General features: G+C 43.4%; 1 protein-coding gene across 1 annotated transcript; it reads left to right on the top strand.

Moving 5' to 3' along the window:
* The first annotated feature begins 4,729 nt into the window (after positions 1-4,729).
* sstr2a (somatostatin receptor 2a) lies at positions 4,730-8,061 on the top strand. The gene is made up of 3 exons (XM_076092849.1): positions 4,730-5,117; positions 6,311-6,636; positions 7,636-8,061. Exons 1-3 carry the CDS (start codon positions 4,730-4,732, stop codon positions 8,059-8,061), a joined length of 1,140 nt encoding a protein of 379 aa, XP_075948964.1.
* The last annotated feature ends 5,427 nt before the right edge of the window (positions 8,062-13,488 follow it).

Raw genomic sequence — 13,488 nt, 5'->3', positions numbered from 1 at the left:
ATGACTTTTCAGCATCCACTGTTGTCGAAATGTTGATTGTTTCCCAACCGTATTCTGAAAAAACATACTCTTTATCTCAAGGCGAATTTTAGGAGCAGCGTGATTGCCTACCAAGTCAATGGAGGCACACGATACGACCCAAATTTGCCTCTGGCGGTGCACATTGTTGAGCGACATAATTGCACTTATCCTTAGACTTTGAGATGAAAGGCTAAATATCGTTTAGTTTAGAACAAACCCAGGTCTGTTGGCCCGGTTAGTGTGGCTCATTTGGGCGGGTTAGAGCTGTAAATCAAACTCCGGTGCGGACCAAATATCACAACCAAGCCCACTTGAAAAGGCGGGTCTCGATCTCCTCTCAAGCGTACTCTGGTGTGCTTCGTTTGCTTTTACACCACAAACGAGCGTGGGCTGCAGAAGAGCAGGAGACTGCAGCAACCAGCGGAGCCAACCAGAAACCAAAAAATGTCAAACCAACCCTTTGATAATGCTAAAATGCTACAATGCTGACATCGCTCCTTTAACCACTTTGGCCTCACTGATCGTTTGGAAATGTACCTGAAACGCTTGCAGGTCAGATGTGGTCCTCAGTGACACACCACAATGAAGTCGCCCAGGGAACATGTTGACCTCAAACCACAGCAAACACACACCTGAACCCTCCTGACTGTCCACCGGTTTACAAAGATGGGGATTTCTGCAGTGAAATACTGACGATATCACAAAGCCTTGTTTACCCCTCTGAGCAGCTTCAGTCCTCATTTGGGACATAAACAGAACTATTAATCTTTGATAGGACAACAGCTGGTCGTAATAATAGCAGCACTTTTGTATGTTGAGAGAAGTGGCACGACATTTTTCTCACGGAGAGGTCGTGGAAGATACCCGCCATCTGTACTTGCTGCATTACTCCTCCTCTATAAAGACGGGGAAAAAAGGGGGCTGTTGAATTGGCTTCATCTATCAGATCCCAGTGTAATCGCTTTTGGCTGACAATAATGTGCCTTACTGACTGTGCAAGTGGAAGGCCTGGATATCATTCTGTGTGGCATCATTTTTTCTTTTTTTTTGCATCTCAAACTGCCGTGAAAACAACATCTTTTGATGCAGAGCTGCTGTGAAAGTCCAGGTAGGCTATGTGAACATTCCACCTCTAACTTGGTTTAACCTCGCACATTTAAAAGCAGTCTGCTGCGTGGCATGACTGAGCACAGTTTATAGCGAAATTAAAAAGCTCTGTTTATGACACATGGCACCAGAAAAAGAACCAACTCTGCACGACTCCAAATCAGCAATTCGCTGGACACACACACAGGGTGACGCGCTCAACGTTATAGTGATCTGTTGCTCTCTCTCTCTCTCTCTCTCTCTCTGTCACCGGTGCGGTCGTCTGTCTTGCTGCTCTGACTGATGACTCGTCACAGGGGATTCGCTGCCAAGACTTTCTCCGTGGACGCAACGCGCTGAGAGCGCAGCGCGGCTTTACCTTTGTCTTTCTTACACACGGTTTTCAAAGTTTCGGTTTACAAACGCGGATTATTTCTTGGAGGTGGGGAGAAAAAAAAATGACCTAAAGACGTAGTAGGCTACAACCACGAAGCTCTGACTAAGGTGACGAGTGGGCTGTTGAACGCCGGCGCCCGTGCGTAATACCCGGGGAGCAGGTGGATGGAGAGGCTGGCGCACGATGCAGCTTTCCAGCAGGTCAGCGCCGCACCGGAGCGGGTGGACTCCATGTTCTCTGCCGAATGACTCTTTGCCACGATGGACTTGATATGAAAAGGAAGTTTTCTGTTTTCAATTTAAAAGTAAGTGATGCTATTGTAATGTTTTGCAAATTTATTTTAAGGTGCTCATCAAATGTGTCCTCATCTATTGGCATTTCTGTGTGGACCTTTGCTGTTGCGCACTTTGATACAGTCAGGTTTATTTCATCTGATAAAAGTTACAATTTATTTTCCATGCAAAGAAGTAATTTATGGCGTAGCGGTTATTTCGTTTTTTTCCACCCAAATTCAATTAACGGATTCAAAGGAACTCAAAACCCCCAACATGCGCTCTCTGAGATCTAGTCCTGCCTGTCAGTATAAGACGAGGGTCGATGTATGCTCCTTCATCCCAGGAAATAAACCACAGTCGAGAACCACGCGGATTGACAGGGAGAGTTGAGTTGAATTAATAGTGAGTAAGGGGATTTGTCATTCAATCAAGAGGTCAAAGGCTCGACGCCCGCTGAAGACATTTTTCTGTTGGAGTTTCCACTTCGCTGTGAATGAAAGCAAGTCTCCTGTTGAGCCGGACATGCATCACACAAAACCTGCAGGTCGGCGTGAGGCTGCTGCTGCTGTTTCCCTGGTAGCACTTCATCTACTCGCGCAGTCGGCGCTGGTATCAAATGCAGCTCCTGACATCCATCCTGCGGTTTATGTTTTTATGCGAGTCTCTGTGAGCCTATTAGACTTTTCCACGACAAGAGTTTTAATAGACCAGCAAATCCCCAATTTACTCTTTAATAATGCAATTACCTTGCTTGATAATTAAACTCCAAGACGTTATCAAATAATACCCACACTGGCACAGTAATGAGCCTGGCCCCCCTGCTAGGAAATAACACCTCGAACCCTTTTCATCATTCATTAGTGCAGATTGAATTCTGTCTGTCTGTAGGTCTCTCGCTCGCTCGCGCACGCGCGCGCGCACACACACAGTGCATGAGTCTATAATTGAGCTTCACCGGAATGTGTTTATAGGAGAATATTTTTGCGGATTTAGAATTTAAAAATTCGTTTTTATCTTTTATTATGGTCAGCATTATTTTCAGCAATAACCATTTAGTGTAATTACATCGACTCTATGAAGTAGTTTTCACTCTTCGTGGCGTGGTCCTCCATTCCTGCACTGGCTTTTACCAGTAACAGTCGAATCTGCCACCAGTGAAATCTTAAGGATTGTAACTTTTGAAAAACGACGTAATTTGCGTCCAATTGAATTCCTTTAAATCCAGAGGATGTAGGTGGGTAAACTTAAAACAGCGTGGAGATAATTTTTGCCTCTATAATTCTGCGCAGAATCTTGGAATAACTACATTTTAGGTTAGTTGGCAGCTCAACAGGCTCTGTTGCAGATTTTGCAGATTGCAAAACACTGCCACAGCAAACAGATGGTTAATGTGTGCAGCCATGGATGTCGAGATGGAAGAATCTCCATTGCCAGACTTACCTATCATTACAGGGCTGAAACAAACCTAATTGGTGACAATTATTATATTTGAATGATTGTTTTAGTCTTGTCATTGAATATCGTTTTTTCTTAATTTTGACTAATGGGCAAATAAAACACATTTCAAACGCATCCCCTTTGACTCTGGTATTACTGATGGCCGTTTGTGATTAGGTTTTTGATAAAAATGACAACAATCCTCAATAGTCTTTGCACACACATTCACCACACATAGACACAAGTATATTGTGCCTCATCGTCAACAACTAAGAGTGCCCAACGATATCCCTCAGTAGCACAGAGTGGACTGTCCAAAGTGGGCGTACATCACATGTAATTCAGGTAAATTGTCACTGCAGGGAAAGAGTGAGTGATCCTGCCACAGGGCCAGAGCTGTTTGTCCCCGAGATCAATTGAATAAACATTTGTCTTCTGCACCGCGGTGCCCTAATCGTGTTCTCGCTCAGGCGTACCTTTTTTGTTTTGCATGTATGCATACGTGGGGGAGGCAAGCATGCACACTTACACGCACACACACACACACACGCGCACACGCCTGACCTGGACTTGGCTCTGCGTAGCATTAGTAGGATTTATAGTCTCGCACTGTTAGAAAGCATGATAAGAGCATCATGACCAGTCGAGAGCCAGCTGATAGTTTGTCATTGACCACAGACACAATATCTGCTAGTCATGCTGAGTTCTGTCATACATCGTACTCAGTGCAAAAGCGTTCAAATGTGTGTCAGGACATTGAAGTTGTGTGTGTTTGGGTTGAGTACAGCGCATGGTGTATTTTGCGTCTTGCTCATGAGCCCTCCGAGTTTTCTGGCTTTCTCTGCCGTGTGAGGAAAAAAATGCCCAAAATGCATTTTTTTTTTAAGACGGCTGCACTTCATGTAAAATTTGGAAATGGCTGGAATGGCATCTTGGCCTCTCCTCCTTGTCTCTGTCTGCCAAATGCTTGTCTTGAAAGGAAGTAGTAGTATTGAGGATAACAATAACTAAACGTGTAAAGGGGACATGTCTGGAGTATTCTCTAGAGACAATATTTCACATGTTAGAAGACATGAATGCAGTTAGTAACCTTGCGACTGTTGCCATGGATCTTCAATTAATATTAATATTTGTTGAAGCAATAATTTGTTTGTCATCCAAACTTACTGTTCTCTCTCTCTCTCCATAGATCTCTCTTGCTCTTTTTCTGTTTCTCTACGCTGGGATGTGATACTTGTGGTTCCACGTTAATGAAAATCCCCAGTCATCCCGATCCCCAGAGCCCCAAACCCTTAGACTCCAAAGTGTCAAATTCCTCCGTTTAATCTAACAACTTGAAGTCCCTTTGCCCTCTTTTCAACAGTCTTGCATGGTAACATCACTGCTTTTAAGCATGTCATCTCAAACCCACTAATATATACCTTCTACCAACTCCTTTATGATTTACATCTTCACCCGTTGCCATCTTTAGACACTTGGAACCCTTTGATAGCCTAAACCCCTCTCAGCCATCATGGCCTTCGATCAGTGGCCCTTTCTCCCGACCCCCCCAAACATCTCCATCCCCGAGCCCCTCCTGTACGACAGCTACATCCAGGGCAATGAGTCCGACCTGGACCTGAACATCTCCAAAACCAGGGAGTCTCACCAGGACAAGACCAGCTCCGTGGTCATCACCTTCATCTACTTCATAGTGTGCAGCGTGGGGCTGTGCGGCAACGCCCTGGTCATATATGTCATCCTGCGGTACGCCAAAATGAAGACGGTGACCAACATCTACATCCTGAACCTGGCGGTGGCAGATGTTCTGTGCATGATGAGCCTGCCGTTCATCGCCCTGCAGCTGGCCCTGGTGCACTGGCCCTTCGGAGAGGTGCTGTGCAGGGTGATCATGACTGTTGGTAGGTGTGAAGCAGAGGAGCTAAAGGTGCAACCTGAGAAAGAGGCAGCAGTTTTATAGGAGCAAAGAAATACTTTTGGCTTCCTCAAAAGGGAAATGATCATGAATTCATTAACTGCTGTGGTTGCAATTTAAGGAAAACAAAGATGAACATCTGTATTGTAGTTGTTTGTTCAAAATCTTAGATACTTAGGGAATAGTTTCACATTTTGGGAAATACGCTGAACTAACCATGTTCTCCATACTGTGGCTTCATCTTTAAATAAGCATGTTCTCCCACAATGTTTAACTGTTTCATTAAGTGTACCAGTGTTGAATTCAAGACCACCTAAACCAAGACCAAGTCGTGATCAGGACCAGAGTGTATCGAGACCGAGTCAAGACCAAGACTTTGAGGGGTTGAGAACAAGAACAAGGCAGGGGGGAGACCGAGTGAAGACCAGACAACTGCGATAAAAAATGGAACATGCAAACCATAATTGATTCAATCTGAAAGATCTACATTCCAATAAAAAACACCCTCAGAAAACAAATACAGATTCCACCTCTTGTACCTCCATATACACTGTACATGTGTGTATGTATACGTGTACCATGAGAGATGCCTTGATAAATGAATCAAAAGGCATCGCAGAGGTGAATTTTACGTGTGGGAATTTTCCATTGTTTTCAATGGGCAATCACAGTAGTGACGATAACAAAAGAATCCTCTTTTTCGGAGACCAATGCAAGACCAAGCAAAAAATGTGGTCGATTTCGAGACGAGACTGAGACCTTCAAAAAGTGGTCTTGAGACCGGTCTCAAGACAAAGACTGATCTCGAGTACTACAACACCGAAGGGAAGATTATTCAATTCAATTTATTTTTGTATAGCCCAAAATCACAAATTACAAATTTGCCGTAGAGGGCTTTACAATATGTACACATTTGACATCCTCTTGTCCCGGGACCCTCACATCGGAACAGGAAAAACTCCCCCAAAAAAAAACCTTTGACGGGGAGAAAAATCTTTAGACTTGGATCTTTAGACTTTAGCTGCAATTCAAACAGTGTTGGCCAGCCGAGCTGTCTTGATAACAGCCTTTATCACACTTAATACACCTCTTGTTTCAATAAAAAGAACAAGCATTAGCAATGACTGCAAGTGTTACTTGATACACATCCTCATTTTACTTTTCTCTCTCCCCTCCCAGACTCTCTCAATCAGTTCACCAGCATCTTCTGTCTGACGGTGATGAGCATCGATCGGTACTTGGCTGTGGTCCACCCTATTAAGTCCACAAGATGGCGGAAGCCCCGCGTGGCCAAGCTCATTAACCTGACCGTATGGGGTGTGTCCCTATTAGTCATCCTACCTACTTTGATCTTTAGCGGCCTTAACAAGGTGCCCGTATGTGGGATCGTGTGGCCGGAGCCCCAGGATGTCTATTACACGGCCTTCATGATCTACACCTTCTTCATCGGGTTCTTCTTGCCCCTGTCAGTCATATGTCTGTGCTACCTGCTCATTATAGTCAAGGTGAGAGCCTGCCTCCACGTGGGGCATTAATAACAAGATATTTTTATTTCTGGCTACAAGACTAGAATGTTGATCAAATATCCAATCGTTGACAAGATTGTGGAACTATCTTTGCCCCTTTTCAAGTCATGAAATTCAGATGAATTGCTTACTTAAATTTTTTTAATTAATATTGACTTTTACAGTAGCACGCCCGGGTAGCTGTGTGTTTGAACACGGGCCCTGGAAGGCTAACCAGGCTAGCTAGGGGAATTTGAACATCTTAATTTCACAGGCGTTAGTTATCCCAACTGTTAACGCAACTGTTATTGGGATAATGTTGAAAATACAGTGGATGGTAGGGAGTTATCTTTAATAGAGATTTAGAGTGGTGGGTTTAAAGGGACAAAAACCTAGTTTACCCTGACAGAGTGGTATTGCCAGGAGAAAAATCTAATGTTTTATTCAAGCTGACAACATTTGTTTTGTCACCTCATTAGTCATTAAAAGCATGTCTCTGGTGAGTTCGTATTTTCAACATTTCTTCCGTGAATTTGATGAGTGCCTGAGTGACTAAAATGTTTGCGTTTCCTCTGATAGCCATTTGGCTTGGCCCTGGAAAAGAGCTATGAGCTAGCTAGCACTTAAAGGTTACTTACAGTTCTAACATTCAATCTTAATGTTAGGGTTTTTATAGCCCGTTTTCAAAGCTCTTTAAGGAATAGTTTGACATTTTGGTTACAACACACTTAGCTTTCATGCCAGAGAGTTAGATAAGAAAACCACTTCTATACCTGTCAGCTAAAAACCTTACGTAAAACCACACTTGTTTAGCCTAGCTGCTTCCTGTCTTCATGCTAAGCTAAGATAACAGTCTCCTGGTTGTAGCTCATATTGACGGACAGATATTAAAGTGGTATTTAATGTTTACTTTAAGATATATCTGTGTCTCCTAATGTGAACAATTTGCTTTTATATTTGAGAGATTTCAAGCCACTGACATGTGCATTTCTTTTCCAGGTAAAGTCCTCTGGGATGCGGGCGGGCTCCACCAAGCGCAAGCGTTCTGAGCGAAAGGTGACCCGGATGGTGTCCATCGTGGTGGCGGTTTTTGTCCTCTGTTGGCTGCCTTTCTACATATTCAACGTCACCTCCGTCACCAGCTCCATCAACCCCACCTCTGCCGTGAAGAGCACCTTCGACTTTGTGGTGGTGCTCGGCTACGCCAACAGCTGCGCCAACCCCATCCTGTACGCCTTCCTGTCGGACAACTTCAAGAAGAGCTTTCAGAACGTCCTGTGCCTGAAAAAGGTGGCGGGCCTGGACGAGATCGAGCGCAGCGACAGCAGGGCAGACAGGAGCAGGATGGTGAACGACGCTATGATCGCCAACTTGGAGACTCACAATGCTGCCCTGCTCAATGGCGAGCTGCAGACCAGCATCTGAGGCGCGGCAGACACACCCAGGGAGGCCAGAGGGACAGAGCAGTGGCGCTTGTGGCTTCCAGACTGATGAGCTGACAGTACACTGCTAATGACCCCTGTTCAAAGACACGGGGGGCAGGAGGATGACGTATGAGCTGCAGCTCATGGACATTGACACATGAACAAAGTCTAAGTGAAGACTAAGAAAATTCCAAAGGGGTTTCAGAGGTTAGCAAAGGTACACGCCCAAACCTCTAGATACATGGGTTAATGAGGCAACTGGAACTGTTTCGCCCTGAGGCGGTGCAAAAAATGAATCTTGGCCGAGTGAAGTTAAATCAAACATAAATACGAAGGCTGTTCGTGCTTGCCAGCTTTAGGTTTCTATCGAGTTGTCAGGCAGACTGAACCGAAAATGGAAGCAAGACGCAGGACCGGAGAAATGGACTGCATTGGATCCACTGCAGAAATACCGCGGGTTAGTTCACTCATGGGAGAGAGAGAGAGAGATCTGAGGGGATCGAGCACCATCCGCGCTCTCCTTGATGGAGTTTTGAGAGCTGTGAAGGGGTCGGCATTGATTTCTCTGAATGTGGAAATACTGCTTAAGAAGTCGGCCAAACAATGCAGTGGAAAACAGCAAGCAGTGTACATCTATGGAGACTCTGAAAGATAAAAATCAGAAGCCTCAAGCCAAAAGGTGAAAAGCTTCGTGGTCATGTTTTATTCATTCCAGCTGATTAGCCTGGGTCTTACATGATCAACCAGGGAACAAAATGGCAAAGCCCTCCCAACACAACAAACGGAGGATGCTCTTTTCTCCCTCTTGCTGGCATCTCCGCAGGAGGAGCTGCATTGATCCGTAAACTCTCGAATTCAACATCCTGGATTATTGATTGAGGTGGAAGGATGGGAAAACATCTCGGCCACCGCTCTGACCTTTCTCCCTTTAAAACAGCTTATACTTTGTATATAGCCTATAAAATGGTTCTCCTGGGGGAAAGGTCCTGACATGGACGACTCCAATTTAAATTTCTAAGGCATTTCCTGTTGTGAAAAAATTCTGTATTATTGTGATGCATCAAACTATGTTTGTGACAGCCATCATATGTACTTTGTACTTCACTGTGTCTTGGTCTTAACAGTAATTGCTATGCCAGCGGTGCCATAGTAAGGAGCCCATTTCTACTTGTAAAGTGCTGTGTTTTGAATACATGTTGAAACGTGGTCACTGCACTCAGCTTCACACTTGGTTCAGTCTGCCCGTGCTTGGAAAAAAAAAAATTGCCTAAATTTCAGGAAGAAATATGTGTCATGTAGTCAAAGAGGGAAAGAGAGAGAAGGAGATACAGAGAATGAGATAAACTTGTAAAGTATCTACTGAGAACACAACACATGAAAACAAATAACTCCACTCGCATCATTAGACCAAACATACGGTCAGCAGGCAGGGTCAAGCTCCAAAGACAATGGGTCCTATATTTCCCAAAATGCACCTGGATAGCATCTTTTATCAGACCCTCCCAGTCTGTTAAATGCAGACGTCTTTCAAACGCCACACCCCGTGGTCACAATAGGCACACACGCTCACAGAGATTTGTGGATTGTAGGTACAATTCCAAGTAATTTATATAAAGACAAAAGTCACTCTCTAGCCATCCATAGCTCCTCGCACCCTTTTATGAGTAGCGCAGAAGGTGAGAAGAGTGACCGATTCTGCACCAAGGAGTCATACTGACCCGGTGGACTGTGTGTAATAATGCGTCACATCACAATACCAAAAGGCTTTATGGGTGAAACACACACATTTTACACCCTCCCAAACTCAACGAGCTGAAATGAACTGAACCATACTGAAGGAAACACACCATGCCTGCCATTGCCGCTGGCCATTTTGGGCATACTTAATGGACTTAATGTACTTAATGGACCATTCTGATGTTTAGTAGATGTTGATAAGGCGGTTTGTGCCAAAACCGGTGTAAATGTAGCGCTAAAGGGACAGCAGAGGCAATGAGGCGGGGCCCGTAGTCGCTGCTTCCTTTGTAATTTTGTGAAATCAAGACCTAATTATCTCTCTGAAATTATGTCATATTCTGAAAAAAAAAAGAAGGAATTTGGGTTCATGGCTCTTTGTCTGTGGGCACAATTCAGCACCAAATGTGGCATTTGTCCTGATTTCTGTCTGGTTCCTGCCTCTGTATAGTGTACAGAAGAGAGGAAGAAGCGGAGGAATGGGGAAACCTCTGCCTTCTTGCGCTCTTGTTTCTTTTTTTCCGGAAACACAAGTTAATTTGCGAAGGGCTAGAACGTGCACTCCTGAGGATGCACCGTTCAATGTTAACTAAGTATTTGTGGTATCCTCTGCTTGTTTGTGTGCATGGGGAGGGGCTGCGTATCCCACCTTCTGTATCCTCCCACTAACCAAAACCAGTGTTACACACTAACTGGAGGGGGGGGAGCACCTTTTTCTTTGCAAGATATACTCTCAGAAAAAAAGTGATTCTATTTGGTCAAAGAAATACAATTATGAATGGGTTTTCAAAAATACAGATTTCACATCATCTTAACTAAGCCAAATTTTAGCCAAGCTGGTCGTAACTTACAAGCTTGTTTCTGACAGTGTACAGCCGTGGATATGTACTTTTCTGTGCAGTGACTTTTATCTATGGGCCTTGGAACTTTAATCAATAGACAGCAAAACAACATTTTGACTGGTTTCTCCCAAAAGCCAAACAACCAAAGGCCTTTGTACTGTACAGACATGTTTGTAACTAAAACATAACAGACTATATCATCTTTAGTTCTATATTTCCCCCAGCTTATATAGCTTATGTTTGTGTGATATAATGTCAGAAGCAGATGTTTATTTGTGACTGTTGCATAGAATATAATGTGATCATTGATTGTAATGGACAGGCCAATGTCCTTGTCTCTGCAATTAAAATGCAGGCAAGTTTCTGCTCCCATGGTCAAGCCTGTGTATTTGTGTGTCAATGGGTGTGCATATGTATAGCATTTGTGAGTAATGTGTATGATGTGCAACTTGAACGTCCTTTCCACTGTGTATTTCCCCCAGGAATGCAATCCTTGGAGGATGTCCAAATTTTCCCTCGATCCCTGAACACATCACGCAGAATACACTATGTTGTATACAGATGGTACTCGAGGGGATTTTGTGAATTCCAGTATTTCTCAAGGGGCGGTGAACTCAGAACAGTTAAATGTCATCAATTATTCTGTAACAACATAGCTCAAGGTTGCACAAAGAGGGGAGACCACACATGAGTTTACCAAAAAAAAACAAAAAAACGCCACAAATAAAGAAAACCAAAAGGGTGAAAAGGGTAGAGAGAGGACATACAGTATGTGTTGAGGGTAGTTTTGAGCGGAGGTTGAGAGATAGAACATATATAAAAAAGGGATGCTGTCACTGTGACGTTTTGAAGTCTCCAGTTTGGGCATTTTGGCTGTCGCCATCTTGTTTTTTTGCCACATGAAGTGAAACAAGAAGGTAGCGCTAAGTACAACCAAACGCTGAATAAGACAATTTTAAGCGAGCAAATCGTTACAATTAACTTTCATGAGCAGAGCCATCAGAGAGAATGCAAGTTCAAGGCACTTTCCCCATTGGCTTTACTTTTCAGACCCGGAGGTTGCCGCCTGGGAGTCAAGTAGTCCTCTTTAGGAAGGTTCTTCCCATTTCATACCATAAAAGTTATGATAAGAAAACGTCTCTGACTGTTCTCATATTTCATTTTACTGCAATTAAATATTGTTAACTCATATTGTAAGCATTGAGTTGCTGAATAGCAAATAAAAGGTTGTGTCGTCTAATAGCTGCATATAACTGCATATCAATATTTACTATAGTTAAGAACTGAAACACATAGATGCTGTTTAAACAACAGTTACACAACCTTGTCTAAAAAAACTGTTCCAACCAAAAGTAATCCCTTTTTGTCAGCTCTGCCAGCAGTACATCTCTAAAAATGGCAACGTCGGTCTGTTCCCACACCACTTTGGTCCAGATGAACCACGTCAATAGATTGCTTGTCGTGACATTTTGTACAGACATTCATGGTTTCCGCAGCATGAATTGCAATAATCCACATATTTTTCAAGCCATCATCAGCCTGAGCTGAACTTTATTTCTAGTGCTTATATGCCAACCTGTTCTCACTCCTAACTCGCCAAATCTAAGCAGTTTTATCGAGCGAGTAAACCTAAAAACAAAGTAAACCTACGTTTACTGTTAACGTCAACACAGCAGTTTATTTTGAAAAGACACTATTCATGTAACAAGTGGAAACTAATGCGTGTCCTTGACATGTCCAAAACGGATGCTTAAGAGCTATGTGGAGCGTCATAGTTTGAAGCGTATAGGGCCACTGCACAAGTGTCAGTATTTGACGAGTCCGGAGTGAGAATGTCTTGAATAAGCAAATATTAATCTGCTAAAAATGAGCAGCCACGTAAGCATGTTAGCATGCGGACACTAGCAATTTACTCAAACCACCACTGTACCTAACTATCCCAGTCACAGCTTGTTTAAAGAGAAATGTTATTCTCATAACTGTGTACATTCCGGCTGTGTGTTATAATAACTTTACACTTCAACCCACAGCTTCACATGTAAACAGCAGCTAGCTTTAGCGGTTAATGCAGGGGGCTTTTCTGTCGCACGCAAGAGACAAACATTTGAAATGATCTAAACGAAATTGGATTGCTTTGAAAGACTTTTGTCTGAACAACGGAAACACAAAGATATTATAACACAGAATCAGAATGGCCACACATATGAGAATGTGACCCAGGTTGAAAAACACCAGAATTCTCCTAAAACGTAGAAGTACTTTCATCATGCGTCGTGTCAAGTAAAAATCGAAATAATCTCCCAAAACCTGAGTGACAAAATCACATCAAATACATGTTTTCTTTGGTTTAATGTGGACTCATTTAGACATTCCCCTGACATCGTAGAAGTATCACGTTCAATCCAATACCTTCCACACACGAGTGAGCCTACTTGCAACAATGTCTCATGTGACCTCTCATTATCTCTCCCACCTGAGTCGCCTCCATATGACTCATGATACGAACGCCGTGCCAATCTGCACTGCTGAGGATTCAGCTCCACTGTGAGAACAAGAAATGCATTCTATAATGAATGTCGTGCTCTGGGGGTGACTTATCGTGGTGGTGGTGGCGGCGGCTGCCGCAGGTGAGAGGATGGTAATGATGAAGATTAAATGCACAAAGTGGAAAATCAATCTACTTCTAGCCAGAAAATAAGACTTTCGGGAGAATCAAGTTTGAATGTCAATGGAAAAAATGTCAGCGAACGCTGCCCTTTGCTCACTAAGTAAGGTCAACAATATATTATGAATGGTAAATGGGCCGCGCTCTAATGCTACATGTCATTCATCAATTCAAAACCATTCATACA

Source organism: Anarhichas minor, unplaced genomic scaffold (assembly GCF_050575085.1).
Source record: "Anarhichas minor isolate MPS153535 unplaced genomic scaffold, ASM5057508v1 ptg000017l, whole genome shotgun sequence".
Taxonomy (NCBI): domain Eukaryota; kingdom Metazoa; phylum Chordata; class Actinopteri; order Perciformes; family Anarhichadidae; genus Anarhichas; species Anarhichas minor.
This window is presented reverse-complemented; position numbering and strand designations above follow the sequence as displayed.